The 18,928-nt window shown below is 45.7% G+C and overlaps 3 protein-coding genes and 1 pseudogene across 5 annotated transcripts; 2 read left to right on the top strand and 2 right to left on the bottom strand.

The window, feature by feature from the left end:
* Positions 1-563: 563 nt before the first annotated feature.
* LOC125528072 (hydroxycinnamoyltransferase 4-like) lies at positions 564-2,462 on the bottom strand. The gene is made up of 2 exons (XM_048692587.1): positions 1,781-2,462; positions 564-1,671 (listed from the first exon to the last, which is right to left on the bottom strand). The coding sequence occupies exons 1-2, from the start codon at positions 2,207-2,209 to the stop codon at positions 775-777; spliced, it is 1,326 nt and encodes a 441-aa protein (XP_048548544.1). The 5' UTR covers positions 2,210-2,462; the 3' UTR covers positions 564-774.
* Positions 2,463-3,181: 719 nt separating this feature from the next.
* LOC125528073 (putrescine hydroxycinnamoyltransferase 1-like) lies at positions 3,182-5,028 on the top strand. Its single transcript, XM_048692589.1, has 2 exons — positions 3,182-3,788; positions 4,017-5,028. Exons 1-2 carry the CDS (start codon positions 3,369-3,371, stop codon positions 4,914-4,916), a joined length of 1,320 nt encoding a protein of 439 aa, XP_048548546.1. The 5' UTR covers positions 3,182-3,368; the 3' UTR covers positions 4,917-5,028.
* Positions 5,029-5,267: 239 nt separating this feature from the next.
* On the top strand, positions 5,268-8,045 carry LOC125528074 (putrescine hydroxycinnamoyltransferase 1-like). Of its 3 annotated transcripts, XM_048692592.1 has the most exons (3): positions 5,268-6,757; positions 6,916-7,044; positions 7,135-8,045. In XM_048692592.1, exons 1-3 carry the CDS (start codon positions 6,338-6,340, stop codon positions 7,810-7,812), a joined length of 1,227 nt encoding a protein of 408 aa, XP_048548549.1. In that variant the 5' UTR covers positions 5,268-6,337; the 3' UTR covers positions 7,813-8,045. The 3 variants fall into 3 exon arrangements, with proteins under 3 accessions (XP_048548549.1, XP_048548547.1, XP_048548548.1); XM_048692590.1 differs by having other exon boundaries at positions 6,916-8,045; XM_048692591.1 differs by having other exon boundaries at positions 5,268-6,742; positions 6,916-8,045.
* A 1,580-nt stretch (positions 8,046-9,625) lies between these two features.
* On the bottom strand, positions 9,626-18,096 carry LOC125528071 (annotated as a pseudogene).
* Positions 18,097-18,928: the final 832 nt, after the last annotated feature.

Below are 18,928 nucleotides of genomic sequence, written 5' to 3' on the forward strand. Positions count from 1 at the left end.
GGGCCGTCGGGGTATGACCATATATGCCGACGGGGGCCGTCGGCATAGATACAGCCGTCGGCAAAACAAGTTTTTCTGGTAGTGAGTGTTCCATCTGGTGTTTACTAGGTGTTTGTTGGGGTGGTGTTGCCGTTTTCAGCGCCCTTGTATGCAGCCTTGGGTGTGTCTGTGTGTGTGCGCGCGCGCGTGTGCGTGCGTGCATGCGCGTGTGCGTGCGTGCGTGCATGCGCGTGTGCGTGCGTGCGTGCGCGCGTGCGTGCGTGCGTGTGTGTGTGTGTGTGTGTGTGTGTGTCAGCCAGTTTCAACTTGTTCGGTGATGGTGCTTTATATATAAAGCGGGGGAAACCCTTTTCGGAAGGGAAAGAAGGAAAACGGTGAAGTTTGGTATCGGCGCCAATTACTTCTGTTTACCTTCAATTTGGTCCGGTTCTGGTCTCATCTAAAGAAAAAGCATTGATGCAATCATAATATCTTGAGGGTTGGAGATTGCTGATCTGTATCTAGTTGTTATATGTTCCTTTTTAGGATTCGAGACTACTGATGGGTTACATGTAAAAACATGCTTGTGAAATGCGATATTTTGCTGATTATCTGCCTTAGCTACACAATTGTCCATGCCTGTCTCCAATACACTCAAAAACATACACATTATTAGATCTGGACTAACTGAACCTCGAGTCCTCGACACACACTTAGACAAAAACAACTAAGGCACATAGGATTGGAGATGTTCAAAGAAATAAAATGGAAGTGCATGGGACACTAGCCGGCCAACTAGAACTTGGAATGCAGTATATCGTCGAACTTGGCATAAAACAAACGCTTGAACTCCGTGAGAATTGCAGCCTCTGTATAGATGACTAGCTGCACGCTGCCATCCCCCTGTGTGCTGTTCATCAGGTGCACAAGACCTCCGCGGCTTGATTCTGCACGCATCACAGCCAATGGCTTTCCCCAGCTGAAATCCAAATCATACAACGGCAAGCCAAGCCAGTTGACCACTCTAATGTCCGTCACCGGCAAGTTGCCCATCGCCGGGGTATGGCGGTTGTCCCTCTCTGCTAATGCTAGCTCGACGTAGTCGACCGCCGAATGCACTAGCTCATCGTCCACCCGGGTGATGGTGTCTTTGATACGGCGTGCCACAAAGGCTAGGTCGCCAGACGTGATGCTCTGTGCTTCTTCAGCGACATTTATGTTTATTATCGCGTTGCCGAAGTAACCGTCCGGGAGCGGTGGCGTCATTCTGCGTCGGACATTGGCCATGAATGCGAGGCGTGTTGTGGAGTCTGGTGGTAGCCTCCGAGCTAGACACATGCATTGCCACGTGTGGGCGGTCAGTGCACTGAAGGTGCTCACACCACCGCACGTGAGCTTAAGAGTAGAAAGATGGTCCTTACGGACGGTGAAAACCTCAAGCTTGTTGACAATAGAGGTTTGTGATAGGATCATCTTGGGGCAAAAAACGGAGAGGGCATCGGGATGAACAACAGGTGGATCGCGCGCATACAAGCGGGAGCGGTCATGGCAGGGGAGGTTCACCAAAGCTCGGTCGCCATCCCTAGAGAAAGCAGTCCATGTCTGGAGGAAGTGGAACATGGCAGTGCCATCCAAGGCGCCATGGTGGGTTGCCATCCCTAAGACCACGCTGCCACACTTCAAAAATGTCACCTACATATATGGATTTGCGGCACAAGTTTTACATTTGATTGTTTTTGAATGAATGAAAAACTTGTAAAGGAGGTCCTAAAAAAACTTGTTAAGAAAGAACCAGATATACCTGAATAGCGCACAAGAGGCCGGCTGAGCCGTCGATGTGGGGAACAAACAGCCTCCTTTGCTTTGGCAATGGCTCGAAGTTGCTAAAGTCATCGACGGCAAGGCGAGAGTGAGCCACCAGGAAGAGAATGCCTTTTCCGTTGCAGTCGATCTCCATCCTGCCGTCCACGCCCTCCTTGAAGCGGCCGGCCAACGGATAGAAGGGCACAAGAGCCATGCTCAACGCCGTCTTCAACCTTGTCACGTCGAAGAAGTCACCGGAGGTAGTTTCATCGCCGGTACGTGGACGGTAGAAGTGGACGACTGGGGTGTAGCCTCCGTGGACTAGCATGAGGTCCAGCGGCGACAGACGGAGCGCTCTGCTCGGCGTGTCCGCGGCCGGTGTTACAAAGCAAGACTCTACCACCCGCACCTCCTCCTCGCTGGCCATTCTCCTTCCTCTCCCCTCACCTATCTTCTCTCTCTCTCTCTCTCTCTCTCTCTCTCTCTCTCTTCTAGCGTTAGCTACTGTGTTGGCAATGGAGCAAAAGCAGCACTAAAACATGTTGAAGTAGAGATGGTTTCCTCTTAAAAAAAGGAAAGAGATGGCATCTTCGCAAGCAATTATTGATGGAGCGATCAGATCTCACCATTTTCTTTGGCTGCTGCCAGCAGCATGACCTATGGATGGACGAGAATCAAATCGCAATAACGCGTGCCACCAAACAATGGCGGGACGGTGGTCCGCCATTTCCCACTGAACGAGCATCAATGGCTGGAGACGAGCATCAATAGCTGGACCTGCGCCTGCCACCAAACAATGTCTTTAATTTCCTTGAATATGTAGGAGTAGGAGACAGCATCATGGTGAGGACTGAGGACACAGCTGTAGAGAAAGAAAACGACGAGATTTGATATTAACGCCATGAATGTCCCCATCAACCAGATCGACCTCCTTTCTTCACCATTATCAGGTCTAAATTTTATAGGACTGGAGACCGCTGAGCGATCACATGCCAAAGGATATGCGATCCTTGCTCATCAGTCCTCACTGCCCATTTCCAACTCGGTAGGAAGAGAAAAGAAAAGAAAGACAGTAGGTAGAGCAACAAGGAGAGAAACAACTACTACTCCAGAATGGCCGGCGAGGAGGAGGTGCAGGTGGTCGAGTCCTCGTTCGTCACGCCGGCGGCGGACACGCCGAGCAGAGCGGTGGCCCGCCCTTTCCCACTGATCGAGCATCAAGGGGTGGGGACGAGCATCAATAGCTGGACCTGCGCCTGCCACCAAACAATGTCTTTAATTTCCTTGAATATGTAGGAGTAGGAGACAGCATCATGGTGAGGACTGAGGACACAGCTGTAGAGAAAGAAAACGACGAGATTTGATATTAACGCCATGAATGTCCCCATCAACCAGATCGACCTCCTTTCTTCACCATTATCAGGTCTAAATTTTATAGGACTGGAGACCGCTGAGCGATCACATGCCAAAGGATATGCGATCCTTGCTCATCAGTCCTCACTGCCCATTTCCAACTCGGTAGGAAGAGAAAAGAAAAGAAAGACAGTAGGTAGAGCAACAAGGAGAGAAACAACTACTACTCCAGAATGGCCGGCGAGGAGGAGGTGCAGGTGGTCGAGTCCTCGTTCGTCACGCCGGCGGCGGACACGCCGAGCAGAGCGCTCCCGCTGTCGCCGTTCGACCTCATGCTAGCCAACAGAGGCTACACCCCACTCGTCCACTTCTACCGCCGACCAGAAACCGCCTGCGACGACTTCTTCGACGTGACAAGGTTGAAGACGGCGTTGGGCAAGGCACTTGTGCCCTTCTACCCCCTGGCCGGCCGCTTAAGGGCGGGCGCCGACAGCCGGTTACAGATCGACTGCAACGGCAAGGGCATGCTCTTCCTTGTGGCTCAGTCTCGTCTCACCATGGATGACTTCAACGACTTCAAACCATCCTCAAAGCAAAGAAGGTTGTTTGTTCCCCACGTCGACAACTCAGACGGCCTCTTGTGGGCTGCACAGGTCCGTTTGATTCCTAATTGCTCCTTTTTTTTCTACTATCCAAAATCAATTACAATTAACAGTACTAACATTTACTACTACGAAGCAATTAGTAATATGTACCACAAATTAAGCCATACATCTATGTATGTAGGTGACATTTTTGAAGTGTGGTGGGTTGGTCTGAGGGTCGGCAACGCCCCATGCTGCAATTAGTAATATGTACCACGAACATGTCTATGTATGTAGGTGACATTTTTGAAGTGTGGTGGGGTGGTCTTAGGGTCGGCAACGCACCATGCTGCCATGGACGGCTCTGTTGTATTCCACTTCTTCCGGACGTGGTCAGCTTTCTCCAGGGACGGCGACCGGGCTATGGTGAACCTCCCCTGCCATGACCGCACACGCTTGTGTGCGCGTGATCCATCCGTTGTTCATCCCGAAGCACTTGCTGTTTTTAGCCCCAATATCAACCTACCTCCACAGCCGGGGCATGTCGTCAACGAGGTTGTTGTCTTCACCCTTTCCAAGGACCAACTTTCAACTCTCAAGCGCATTTCTGGTGGGGATGCCGTGAGCACCTTCAGTGCAGTCAGTGCCCACCTGTGGCAATGCATGTGCTTAGCCCGGATGCTACCGCCGGACGCTACGACCCAGCTTATGTTCTCAGCCAACATCCGTCGCATCATGAGGCCACCACTCCCAGACGGCTACTTCGGCAATGCTATAATAAACCTAAGTGTCACCGACAAAGTGCGTGACATCAGTTCGTGTGAGCTGACATACATCGTGCGGCGAATCAGAGACACCCACAGCCGGGTGAACAATGAGCTAGTGCATTCGGCAATCGACTACCTCGAGCTAACAAAGAGAGACGACGAGCGCCCGGCTGCAGGCAATTTGCCGGTGACCAACATAAGAGTTGTCAGCTGGCTTGGCATGCCGTCGTACGATGCGGATTTCAGCTGGGGGAGGCCATTGGCTATGTTCCGTGCTGAACCAAACCGTGGAGGTTTTGTGCACCTGATTGACAGTGCAGAGGGTGATGGCAGTGTGCGCATCATCATGTCTATAGAGGTTGCAATTCTCAGTGAGTTCAAGCGTTTGTTGTATGCCAAATTCAACAACATGTTGTATTCCAAGTTTTAACCTGCATTTACCAGGTGTGTTCGAGACATGGATCTTTGATATTTGTACCCTGTAGGGTGTTTGTACCCCGAGAAATAATCTGAAGCAGCTGCGCTATGCTTATCCAATTGAAGTCAAACCTTTTGGTAGCAGCTGCAGAGTAGAGTAGTTGCTCGTGGAATGCATGATTTTGTTTAGTGCGATGAACCGAATTAATGCAAATGGAATGGTTTACGTGCTCAGTCACTCTTGGTTCTTTTTCTTTAGTCCCTGTGCTTTATCTGTGGTGGTGCTTCAATCTGCCATGTCAGGCGGTCACCTTCAGCCATGGCAGCGAAAGTTAAATTTATTTGAATCCATCTATATACTGAGGGGGAGGAAGGTCGCTGAACTCGGTGAGGGACTAATTTTTACCAATGTTTTAAATAGCGGCAGACCTTCAAATCAGCTATAGCGGGCTATAACGGGCTATTTGCACATGAGACCATTTAGCGGCACCCTGCTGAAAAGACTATTTCTAAAAATATGATTTTCCTTGTAATAATGTATGTAATGTAAATTAATGTTGTTTCTACTCAAATATCATATGGGTCCAGCCAGGCAGGATCAATGTCTTCACCAAAATTTGACACTTGTTCGAAAAAGAACTAGAATTTGATACTGCTGGCAGAAACTATTAAGAACATTGATGCTTGCCCCTAGTCTTTGTGTCAGGTTGGACCTAGCCTCCTTTGGATATTCACTAGTCCAGCATACAGTAGTCGTAGTAAGAAACATGTGGTGAGTTAACCGAGACACTGAGGTAGTACTAGTTGACGATGGAGATGGGCCACCAATGTCTTTGATTTGCATCAATGGGAGACGCATCATCGTATGGTACGTACAGCTGTAGTGAAAGAAAATGATGGGATCCCAAATCGGCATGAATGTCTCCATCAACTTTTATTTACCTTTAATTGTCTGGTCCTGGTTGATACAGATCATATATCGAAAGAAGGATGCTTTTAAATAATTGCTGCTTGTGGAATGCGATCCTTCTCTTCAAATAATTGCTCCATGATCGGTGCCCATTTATACGGAGGTACTTCCTCCGTCCGGATTTATTAGGCCTAAAGACAACTTTTCTTAGACCAAGACACATAGTAAATTGCTCACATTAATTCTTCCATTCCACTCCCAATGCACTCTCTCACATGCATGCAGCCAATGAAAAAATATGCATGAAGTGAATTAATTTTCCAGCCATGGCACCAACAACAATGGCTTTCAATACAACCAATGAAATGGTTGCATGCATGCACCTTTCCAAAGCAAGGCCTTATAAAAAGGGACATGCTTGTGATGCTGAGAGGCCTAATAAATCCGGACGGAGGGAGTAGTAGTTAGCAGTAGAAGGAAAAAGAAGAACTGGAGGGAGAGAGCAAGAAGGCGAAACAACTAGAATGGCCGGTGAGGAGGAGGTGCAGGTGGTAGAGTCCTGCTTCGTAACGCCGGCCGTGGACACGCTGAGGAAAGCGCTATGGCTCTCGGCACTCGACCTCATGCTAGCCAACAGAGGCTACAACCCGCTCGTTCATTTCTACCGTCGATGTCCCGGCACCGAAACCACCGACGACTTCTTCAGCGTGACCAAGTTGAAGACAGCGCTAGGCAAGGCCCTTGTGGGCTTCTACCCCATGGCCGGCCGCCTCAGGGTGGACGCCGACGGCAGGTTAGAGATCGGTTGCAACAGCAAGGGCATGCTTTTCCTCGTGGCTCGCTCCCAACTTACCATCGACGACTTTAGCGATTTGAAACCATCACCAAGGCTGAGGAGGTTGTTTGTTCCCCAAATGCTCTCAGCTGAGGTGTGTGCCACCCAGGTCAGTCTGATTCTTACATAAAGAGCTAGTTTTTATTTTTGTCCGTCTTTTTTTCTTTCTAACCAACTCAACTATATTATATATGGTAGTGCACTACTATATGTATTACATATACATGCCTACATGTGTAACAAACTAATCCATGTATGTATGTGTAGGTGACATTTTTCAAGTGTGGTGGGGTGGCCTTAGGGACGGCAGTGCACCATGGCACCATGGATGGCATTTCCACGTTCCACTTCTTCCAGACATGGTCAACTTTCTCGAGGGATGGCGACCGGGCAGTGGTGAAGCTCCCCTACCATGACCGCACCCACTTGTGTGCACGGTACCCACCCGCTGTTCATCCTGACACCCTCTCCCTTTTTTGCCTCAAGATCAACCTATCCCAGCCCTTGGGGCCCGTGGTCAATGAGGTTTTCACCCTTCGCAAGGATCAACTTTCCACCCTCAAGCGCATCTGCGGTGGCTCCGGTGTTAGCACCTTCAGTGCCGTGAGCGCCCATTTGTGGCAGTGCATGTGTCTAGCTCGACAGCTCCCACCAAACTCCACGACGCGCCTCGCGTTCGCCGCCAACATCCGGCGCGCCATGACGCCACCGTTCCCGGACGGTTACTTCGGCAACGCGGTGATAAACGTCAGTGTTGCCGATGAAGCGCGTGGCATCACCTCGGGCGACCTGGCCTACATCGCGCACCGGATCAAGGACACCCTTGGCCGGGTGGACGACGAGCTGGTACGTTCAGCGGTCGACTACCTCGAGCTCGACCAAGCAAAGAGGGACAATAGCCCTGCCATAGGCAATCTACTGGCGACGGACATGAGAGTGGTCAGCTGGCTCAGCATGCCGCTGTACGACGTGGATTTCAGCTGGGGAAAGCCATTGGCTGTGCTGCGCGCCGAATCAAACCGTGGAGGCTTCGCACACCTGGTTGACAGCGCGCATGGGGATGGCAGCGTGCACATCGTCATGTGTATAGACGCTACCATCCTCAAGGAATTCAAGCGTTTGTTGTATGCCAAGTTCGAGAGCATGGTGTATTCCAAGTTCTAGCTGGCCGGGGCTAGTGTTTTCTCACACCTCCGTTTCTATTTGTGTTCTTCAAGCATCTCATATGTGCCGAGACTATTATTTTGATGGTCTCTGTCGAATAATATAATTTCAGTTGGCCTAGATCAAATAATTTTCATGTCCTGGAGTGTGTTAGTGACACGGATGTTTGATGTTTGTAACCTATTGGATGTTTGTACCCTGATTAATAATCTTAAGCAACTATGCTAGGCTTATCCAATTGAATTTACTCTTCTGGTCTCAGGTGCAGAGTAGAGTAGTTGCTCGTGGACTGCTCGATTTGTTTAGCGCGGTAAAGACAAATAATTCTAATGAAATGGACTTTTACGGGCTAAAGCATTTTTGGTTCATTTTATTTAGTCCTTGTGCTCTGTCTGTGATGGTGCTCACTCTGCTCGGTTACCTTAGCCATGGGCCATGGCAACAAAGGTTAAATTATTGGAATCCATCTAATATACCGAGGAGGGGAGGAAGGTTGTTGAGCACTCGTTATGGCTCGGGAAAGAGACCGGCGAAAGGTCTGTGCTTTGGCGCCAGCACGGGTGTCCGTTTTCTCTTGATAATTTTGTTGTGATTATCTTTTTCATGCCAGGGCGTCTGGTGAAAACCCATGTCCGCTATGGACTCCACAGCGGTGACACCCTGTGCGACTACCCTCTTGGGGTGCTGTTGTGCAGTCCATGTGCCCTGGGTCATGGTGCTGTGTCTCCTACTGGACTTTCTCTGCTCTTGCTCAGTGGCGTAGTCATGTCGTTTTTGCGCTCTTAAACAGTTTTTCGTGCGATTTATATTGTCCATTTATCCTTTGTTTTGATGTGTATGAGATCTTCGTCACTAATTCGTATCGATCGATCGTTTACTATCGTTGGTGCTTTATATATAAAGTAGGACGAAAGCTTGTTTTGAGAGAGGAAGCTTTTCATATATGTACGCATGTAGGTGACACCTTGTTGCACTGAAGTTATCAAATGATTCAGGTAGAGATGGGCCACCAAAACCATGTGTTCTATTTCCATCAACATGAGACACTCCGCTCAAGGAAAAGAGGGAAAACCGTTATATTTGTGTCGAATATTATGTACGCAAGGGGTTACGTAGACTTGGAGTTGTAATTGGTGTGGTTAGGTACGAGTTGTGTAGGAGTCAGACACTTGTATCCTAGGCCTCTTATATACGGAGGGGCAGCACACGTTGTAACCTATGACGACTTGATAGCAACAGGTACGCGGGGGAGCCGACGGCTTGTGCCGGCGCCCGGGCGGCCGGTGTTGCGGTATCTTGGGGAGGAGCGCCCGTAGTCATGCCCCGGGGATGTAGCCATATTGGTGAACCTCGTTAACAAATATCGTGCCTCGGTGTGTCGTCTATGATCTTGCATTAGCGTTTTATTCTAACAAAAACGATGAAGTTTGGTATCGGCACCAACTACTTCTGTTTGCCTTCAATTTGGTCCGGTTTTGGTCTCCTCTAAAGAAAAAACACCTATGCCATCATAATATCTTGTGGGTTGGAGATTGCTGATCTGTCTCAAATTTATTTATGTTCCTTTAGGATTAGAGATCACTTGATCTATTACATGACAAACGATGCTTGTGAAATGTGATCTTTTGCTGCTTATCTGCCTTGGCTAAACAATTGTCCATGCGCGTCTCCAATACACTCAAAGACACCCACATTATTAGATCTGGACTTATTTTGAAACTAGACATACACTTAGACAAAAACAGCTAAGGCACATACGATTGGATATGTTCAAAGAAATAAAATGGAAGTGCATGGGACACTAGCCGGCCAACTAGAACTTGGAATGCAGCATGCCGTCAAACTTGGCATAAAACAAACGCTTGAACTCCTTGAGAATTGCAGTCTCTGTATAGATGACCAGGTGCACGCTATCATCCCCCTTTGTGCTGTTCATCAGGTGCACAAGACCTCCACGGCTTGATTCAGCACGCAACATAGCCAGTGGCTTTCCCCTGCCGAAATCCAGATCATACAACGGCAAGCCAAGCCAGTTGACCACTCTGATGTCGGACACCGGCAAATTACCTGTCGCAGGGGTACGGCAAGTTCAGTGGCGGAGCTACCCAACCAAAGCTGGGCGGGCCAATATGAAGGAAGATCACTATATTTTTTTCTCGTGGCTCAGTTTACTTTAATCCTACACTGTATTAGCTTTGGAATGGGCGGGCCATAGCCCATTTTCATTACATGTAGCTCCGCCAGTGGGCAAGTTGTCCCTCTCTGCTAACGCTAGCTCAACATGGTCGACCGCCGAATGCACCAGCTCATCATCCACCCGACTGATGATGTCTTTGATACGGCGCGGGACGTAGGCTAGGTCGCCGGAGGTGATGCTATGTGCTTCTTCGGCAACACTTATATCTATTATCGCGTTGCCGAAGTAGCTATCTAGGAGTGGTGGTGTCATTCTGCTTCGGACGTTGGCCATGAACGTGAGGCACTTTGTGGAGTCCGGCGCTAGCCTCCGGGCTAGAGACATGCACTGCCACGCGTGGGCGCTGAGGACACCGAAGGTGCTCACGCCAACGCCGCCGCACATGTGCTTAAGAGTGGAAAGATGGTGCTTATGGAGGGTGAAAACCTCAAGCTTGTTGACAACAGAGGTCTGGGATAGGATCATCTTGGGACAAAAAACAGAGAGGGCATCGAGATGAATAGCAGGGGGATCACGCGCATACAAGCAGGAGCGGTCATGGCATGGGAGATTCACCAAAGCCCGGTCGCCATCCCTAGTGAAAGTGGTCCATGTTTGGAGGAAGTGGAACATGGTTGTGCCGTCCATGGCGCCATGGTGCGTTGCCGTCCCTAAGACCAAGCTGCCAAACTTCAAAAATGTCACCTACATATATGGATTTGCGGCACAAGTTTTTTATGAAGTATATGTCTGTATAACTACAATTGATTGTGTTAGAATGAATGAAAAACTGGCTGGGGCAGTGTTTGGGAAGAATTAAAGGCCCGTAAGAACAAACATGCCCTCCGATGGCAACACAAGTCATTCCCATACTATAATGATCTATTTGCTCTATACGATGGTGAGTTTTAAATCCTTAACTCGAGTTACGGTTTGTCTTGTACAATAATCTTAAGTGAGATTCTTCTGGACATAATCCATGCAGGGCGCTACACTCAAGGAGGGGGTTGTCGTGGCATGGACTATTATGCAAGCAAGGCCACAAAATTCTCTCAGGTCACTACATCATATTCGCAGCAGTTGGAAGGTCCCGAGGAGCATTTTTGCTCACCTACACCAAACCTACCTGCTCCTGGGGATTCATGCATGCATACTGATACTGAAGAGGACAATGGAAGCACTGATTGGTTCTGCACAGATGATCCATTAGACCTAGAAGTTGTGAACTCAACTCAGGTGAAAGATTCCGTATTACATGTTCAATCACAAGATGCACTACCAACACATAGAAATTGTCAACCATCTCATTCTGCTCCTGAGCTTACTAGTGCTAAGCGGGGGAAAAGACAGAAGATTAATTCTAGTATTGATGATTTCCATGAGAGGTACCTGAACCTCAAAACAGAAGAGATGGAATGGTTTGCAAGCCATCGAGGAGAGGAAATTGGAGGATCCCTGTAGCATACAAAAATGCATTGTTGCACTTGAGGGGTTGCCGAATTTACAAATGGAAGATATGGTAAAAGCAGCTGACCTCTTCACCGTCAACAAGGACAACAGGGAAGTCTTCCTCTCGGTTTCAACTAATGCATTATGACTGGGATGGTTAAGAAATAAAATTCAAAACACCTCAAGAAGTGGCTTTGTATGTTGTTGCAGGCACTTGTAGTACTACTAATGCAATTTTAATGGTAACAAATTATCATGTAGTGCTAAGGTACTAGGCTAGGAAAGGGTACGTGACTTTTGTGTATGTGTTCCTGGTTAGATGTGCTAGTACTAATGCAATGTTAAATGAAACTTGATCACAAATCCTTTTGATTGACTAGAATTACTTCCAGTACAAACCAAATTGTTTTACCTTTATTACATAGGGCTCATCGCCTTGCATTGTAGTCAGCCCACATTGCATTTGCCATGGCATCTCGCATGTCATTCCCAGCTTGCCGCATGCTATCAAATAAGGGCACATCAACATTGTATTTGGTATCTCCATCTGGTACATCTTCCATATTGCTTTCATTTATAATCACACAACAAGCCATAGAAATATCAACCTGAGTGTCAATATCATATGACGTAGCAGCCTTTAGTATGGGATACCTCTTTTTTAATATACTGACAATTCTCTCAACATGATTCCGAAGCTGAGCATGGCGGAGGTTGAACAATTCTTTGGCGGATTGCGGCCTCTGCTAGACTTTTCCTTGTTCTTGCAAATGATACCTTGTTCCCCTATATGGAGCAATGAATTCAGGTGTGTTTGCATAGCCCGCATCTACAAGATAGAATTTACCAGGGTATACACTAAAACCATGCTTAAGTGAGTCTTGCAGAACTCTTGCATCTGAAGCAGAACTCTCCCAACCAGGATGTACATGCACGAACTTTAGATCAAAGTCGCATGTGACCATGCAATTTTGTGACAGTCCTTGTTTTCTATTTCTATATGGATCTTGCTGTCCAGGTGGAATGGTCATGGGAAAGTGAGTGCCGTCAATAGCTCCAAGACAATTCTGTAAATTTCATGCTGAAATTAGAGATATGCACACATCAAATTTCCCTAGTATGAATTTACCATGTCAAAATAGAACATAAGTAGTACCTGAAAGTATGCAAATTTTCGCTGTCTTAAGATGCGATGTGGGCGTAAGGATGGCAAGCGTATGTAGTTGCATGATAGTGATGTTATCGCGTTGAGCACAACTCGAAGATAATAACTGACCGTTGATCAACTATGTTGGAATATATCTTGCACCGTCTGATTGCTTGCATTCTTTGATATTGGGTATAGAAATATACCTACTTGCTCTTCCACGGATACACATGTTCAGTCTTCAAGATTGCACTTCTCACACAATTTTTGAACTAAGGCTTGAAAGATCTCTCTCTCTCTCTCTCTCTCTCTCTCTCTCTCTCTCTCTCTCCATGTGGAATCGTCTTTGGCACAGGACCTCATGGCCGGCAAGTGTTTCATGCATGTATGTGGATCCAGTGAGGATGGATGTATGTATTGGCATTTTTGTGGATGAGCTACTGCCATCTAATGTAGGGTGTATGAGAAAAACGAATTCATCTTCATTTTCTGATCGCCTACGGTAGTTTGGATTCATTGGCTGTTACTGGAAACTAGCAAAGTGGCCCGCTCGATGCGCGGGCTAGAACTTCAGAAAGTTTATAATGAGCATATTATTTGATTTCTGAAAAAAAAATCAGACGGAACTGTGAATATAAAATATCATTTCTGTAGTTACAAAAACAATACCCAACGAATAGTTGATTTACATTTATGAAGCGCATTTGTACTTTGGGCTAAATGCAACTACATTTAATGTCAAAACTGTTATACAACATCATTCACTGGCAGATTTCATTAAACAATATCAAGATACATAGGAGAACATAATTCGTATACATATATGGTTATCACAAATACTACAATAATTCTCCAAGTGTCCAAACATTCTCCCCCGACTTTGATTGCTCGTGCGGATAATAATCAAAATGATTCAAACAGTTTCAAATATCCAACATGCCGAGGTTAAATATAACTTAGAATAGATGATGCAACTCAGTGCATGTCTTGACAACTGTGCTAAAAGCATGACTTATTCAACCTCTTGCTTGGCATAAAAACACATTATCCTGAGCTTGATCGGCACTTCTAACATTACAAGAGGTATCCATATAGTCTTTTGGCGAACATGCATGGTCACTAATAGAGATAATACATGGTGGAAAAGATCCAAAATGTACATCACGTGAATAAACATATGTGTTCCCGGCAAAAGAAAGGATTAAACATATGTGAACCTAATTGAGCAGATAATAAATCTTTAGCTCTGTATGACCTCTGCCCACAAAAGGAAAAGATGCTTCTATACTTTTATAACAACATGGTCACACGACACCAATATAAGATTAAAAATTGCCAGAAAGTGAATTCTCCTTCACAATATGTAAAAGTCGAACGCTAAGATTTAAGTGTAGTGCTTGCAGTTCTCCAGAAAATCCCAATCTTTTGAATTTTATTTTGGCGTCGATAAAACATCTTCTCAAACCATAGGGATCCCACTGCAAGTGTGATTTAGAGATGCAAGGAATAACAGAGCTTCTCCTTCGAAAAACATATGTTGGTCCCCAGTATTACCGGAACATGTATTACTTCAATATAAGAATAGCAAAATAATCTCGCGCACCTTCTAACTAATAGCAATGAATCAAAGCCTGCCACATTAAATATCAAAGACAATATGTAGGAGAAGCATAAAGAACATATAGAAGATACATGTCTCCATGAATAGAGCTTCGAATTAACTTACATAGAACATATCACATGTGAATAGTGTGTCATGTATATATCCTTACATGAAAACATTGAAAGTTTAGTAGCAAAATATATCATCCATCGAGAAAAATTGCTACTTCTTGTGAGATCGTATTGTCATGCAATTTTCCGCTTCCACCTGATTTATAAGAAGCTCTAAAAGACTTATTGTTTCTCTATCACCACTACTTTCAATTCTACATCCCTATTGGACCGAGTACCAGTTCGATCCATGTCTTGCTGAAACACTGATATTGTCAACCCAAACTTATTCTCATGTCACTATTCAGTTCGCAATGTATTCCTATATTATAAGTTATTTAGAAAAATCTTTTGATGTAAATACATCCAAGATGGTGTGTATTCATTAAGGCTGAAGTCAATACAAATGGGAGGGATCATATTACATTCCAAGACGACACACTCGTCTCGTAGACTGCATAGTTAAAAAAATGACACCAAAATTTACAAATAAATAATGCACTCGGTAAGGGAGAAAAGTGCTTTTCAACATACAAAATAATTTTCTCAAAGCTACAGTAGTAAAATTTTCTATATAGGTTGCAGTGGGAAAGGTGAAGCGAAGCAAATATTAGAATATTATCTTTGATGGTTGAGGCCCATTTATCTCATGTCCCTGTGCGGCCATGCAACTAAGAGCTGAAATCTTTCAAGTGTGACGCAAGATAAATTACCAATGCCAGGCATATTAAAAGTATATCCCGCAAAATTTTAGACAAAAATGTTGATAATGGCAATGTAAACAATTGCACAGTTTATTCTATTTGAAGGAATGGATGAAGCCTGTAATATCTCACGTATCAGCATGAAAAATCTGATAGAATTGTGACATGAACTCCACACACTTGTGTAGGTTTATTTAAAGCTTGCAATGCAGATCATGCAAATGCAATTAACATGTCCATCACATGAAAAGTAGGGAAAATAGAAATGAAATTAGTAAAGTTACAAGGATAAAATTGATCATAAAATATTCTCCTGAAAAAAGGTACCTAGTTACGGTGCGATTATATCAACACTTTCATTCCTTCTGATAAACAGAAGAGAGAGAGAGAGAGAGAGAGAGAGAGAGAGAGAGAGAGAGAGAGAGATGTAGCATTCATATGTATATATACTGACTGCTTGCTTGAAAATTTATATCAGAGATGCTCCCTTTCTTCCATGTGAACTAATAATGTACACCGTCAACATGAATATCAAGGCCTCTAGTTCAGTATTCAACTTAAGCACCATAATTTTATTTATTATTTGCATGACGACGCAGTAGGTAGTTCAGTATATTTTGATGTGTTGGGTGGAATGTATGACTGGGAGCGTTTTTACCCTCAGTGAGGCTGCTTGGGTCATGTGCAACATACGACCTGAGAGTATGACACAAACTATCAAGCACTATGTACAGCGTTCAGGTGCTAGTGTCCTCGCATCACTAAAATTCCCTTACATACACGTGCATGTACACTACACATCTCATGTTGGCCTGTTTTTCAAAGATTTTTTTTTCTGAATCCATGAAATCATTAATTGACCGGTAAAAAGAGAGAGAAAACATGTGTATCCATGCCACTGGAGCGTCTACACATGCAGCCATACTGGATCGATGTCCACGTACTCCAGCTATGTGGGGTGCATGCTGCAATTGTCCTCCTCAACCTCTACGGCTGCATATGTTTCCAAATATTTTAGGCGGCGGTCTGCCCTTTTTTTTTTGCAGGCGGCAGTCTGCATCTTTGATAACTTGACAATAAAATAAACTAAGTAGAGGTGGGTTTATACCTGATCCTGCATCCAGTGAACTGTTTACACAGTCGACTCATGCTGGTTTGATAGATACATGAGAAAGGAAGCAAGATTTTTACCCGCCTTGGAGAGTGCTCTACTTGCTCAAAACCTGAGCTTTCTGCAAGGACAATTGTAGCCTTAGCCAAATGACATGATCGTTCCCTGTGCTAGCTAATAGAAATTGGATAATGATTGAGAAGTTTTTACTACATACAATGATTGAAAGACTGAGAATAACCAATTCATGTATTCTTGCTGAGACAAAATAATGTGAACAATTACCTCATGGAATACTTGCAACTTTATCTTGATGAGACTGCACGTACACGCATAGGCAGTCCTTAGGCAATTGAGGAAAACTAAACATGAATGTATCCAATATGCAAATAACTTGGGAACAGGGAGGCTGCAAGGTCACAGTGGATCCTATTCACTACCCGTGATCAATCATGAGCCATACCTCTAACTTAGGCAATGAAGGAAGAACTATTCCCAAATCTCTTCGTCAGATCATCTGCAAAGTTCCATCCCGCCATGGATCCTGCAGCCCATCGCTGTCATGTTGCTCTTCCCCCCTTCCTCTGCATCATGCTTCCTTCCTTCTATAGTCCCTGCTACCTTGCCAGGAGACCTTCTGTAGTCTATGGATAGTCTATGGAGCGGGAGCTGCGTGAGAGATCTTGACATCGCAACGGCGGCGGCAGTAGAAGGTCGTAGGGCAGCCTCCACGTTTATGTTTTCCAAGCCCACGAAACAAATTTTTTTTACCTATACGGGAGAATTCAAGGATATATATTTTTGTAATGCAATGAAAAGAGGATGGCAGTGGTGGGTAATTTCTTCCGCTTTAATGTGGATCTGACGGTTATGGTTATCTTTTTTTTTACCTAATTCCTTGTATGCGGGGCAAGAGGGGAGGACAGCAATAGAGATTGAGACTTTAAAAAAAAAAGCAATAGAGATTGAGATTTTAGACGTGAAATAGGTGCAGTTTTTTTTTGTTAAACCAAGGCCAATTTCCATGTAAGTAATGGCAATGGTGGGTAATTTTAATCACTTAAATCGAATGGCTATTAATCGTTAATCCTCCAAATAGATGGTTAGATCTTTCTAATTATTGTGGGAATTTTAATCTATTTCTCTTTTTTGTGGTTAACCCGTCAATTACTTTTTATATATAAATAGATGGTGTGGTATTGCTTGAATGAGGAAATGTGATGTTCAAATGAACTCAACAGTAAGGAACGGTTGTGTGAATGGTTTGGCTGTGTGACGTGAACGGCTGTGTGGTGTGTGTTGTTCGTAAGCTTGTGGTTTATGTATGTATATATAGAGCAAACGGAGTGCAACAGCTAGTATGTGCAAAGGCTAGAAAGTTTTTTCTTGTGATCCGAACACACCATATTTTTTTTATTCCTCTACTTTGGAGACCTGTGATTTGCACTGTACATCCAACTTCACTTCCTGTACCTTTTCCCATTCCTTTGCTTGGCTCTCCTCTAGTCCGAACACAGCCTTAAGAAAGAACCACACATATATACCTGAGTGGCGCACAAGAGGCCGGCTGAGCCGTCGATGCGGGGAACAAACAGCCTCCTTTTCTTTGGCGATGGCTGTCTGTGAGACGAGAGTGAGCCATGAGGAAGAGCATGCCCTTTCGGTTGCAGTCGATCTCCAACCTGCCGTCCCCGCCCTCCTTGAAGCGGCCGGCCAAGGGGTAGAAGGGCACAAGGGCCTTGCTCAACGCTGTCTTTAGCCGGCTCACGTCGAAGAAGTCGCCGGTGGCTGTTTGGTCACCGGAACGGCAATGGTAGAAGTGGACGAGCCGGGTGTAGCCTTCGTGGACTAGCATAAGATTGAGCGGCGACAGCCGGAGTGCTTTACTCGGCGTGTCCCCGGCCGGCGTTAGAAAGCAGGACTCTACCACCTGCACCTCCTCCTCCCCGCCGGCCATTCTGCTTGCTCTGCTCTCCCCTGCCATCTCTAAGATTTGAAAAATAGTGCGCTATAGCATCACTAATAGCATGCTATAGCGTTTTGAGAATTGTCTCGCTAAATAAATCGTGTACAATGGCACGCTAATAGCACGCTATAACACGATATAGCATGCTAATAGCGTATTTCAAGGCCCGCACTATTTTGCTGTATCGCGCTATTTTTTTCACTGCTTCTCCTCCCCCCCCTCTCTCTCGTAGCGTTAGCTACTGTGTCTGTGTTGGAAATGGGGCGAAAGCTCAAAAGAATATGGAAGAAGAGATCGTCTTCGTCTTAAAGAAAAAGGAGAGATATTCACAAGCAATTATTGATGGAGCGATCACTTCTCGCTGTTTTCCCACTGACCGGTCCGTCCATCTGTGTGTCTGTCTGTCTTCTCGCCTCTTCTTCCGGCGTCTATCTCTCCCTGCTCTGCCTCTAACAGGGCCCGACAGAGAATCAATGGCGGGACGTGCGCCTGCCTCCAAACAATGTGTTTAGTTTCCTTCAATGGGTAACACAGCAGCATGGTGATGGTACTACAAAAATGCTAAGCTCTGCTCACTATCATACAACTATAGGGAACCACGAGGGTTGATATCGCCATGAATGTCCACATCAACCAGACCGCTTTTCTTTACCATTATCATGTCTAGAAGATATGCAATCACATGCCAAAAGATATGCGATCCTCACTGCCCATTTCCATCTGGGTAGCTAGAAGTAGCAGCAGCGCTAGAAGAAAAGCAAGACAACATCCGGTAGTAGCTAGAGCAACAAGGAGAAACAACAACACAACTACTCTTAGGAATGGCCGGCGAGGAGGAGGTGCAGGTGGT

This window comes from Triticum urartu, unplaced genomic scaffold, assembly GCF_003073215.2.
Source record: "Triticum urartu cultivar G1812 unplaced genomic scaffold, Tu2.1 TuUngrouped_contig_4615, whole genome shotgun sequence".
Lineage (NCBI taxonomy): Eukaryota > Viridiplantae > Streptophyta > Magnoliopsida > Poales > Poaceae > Triticum > Triticum urartu.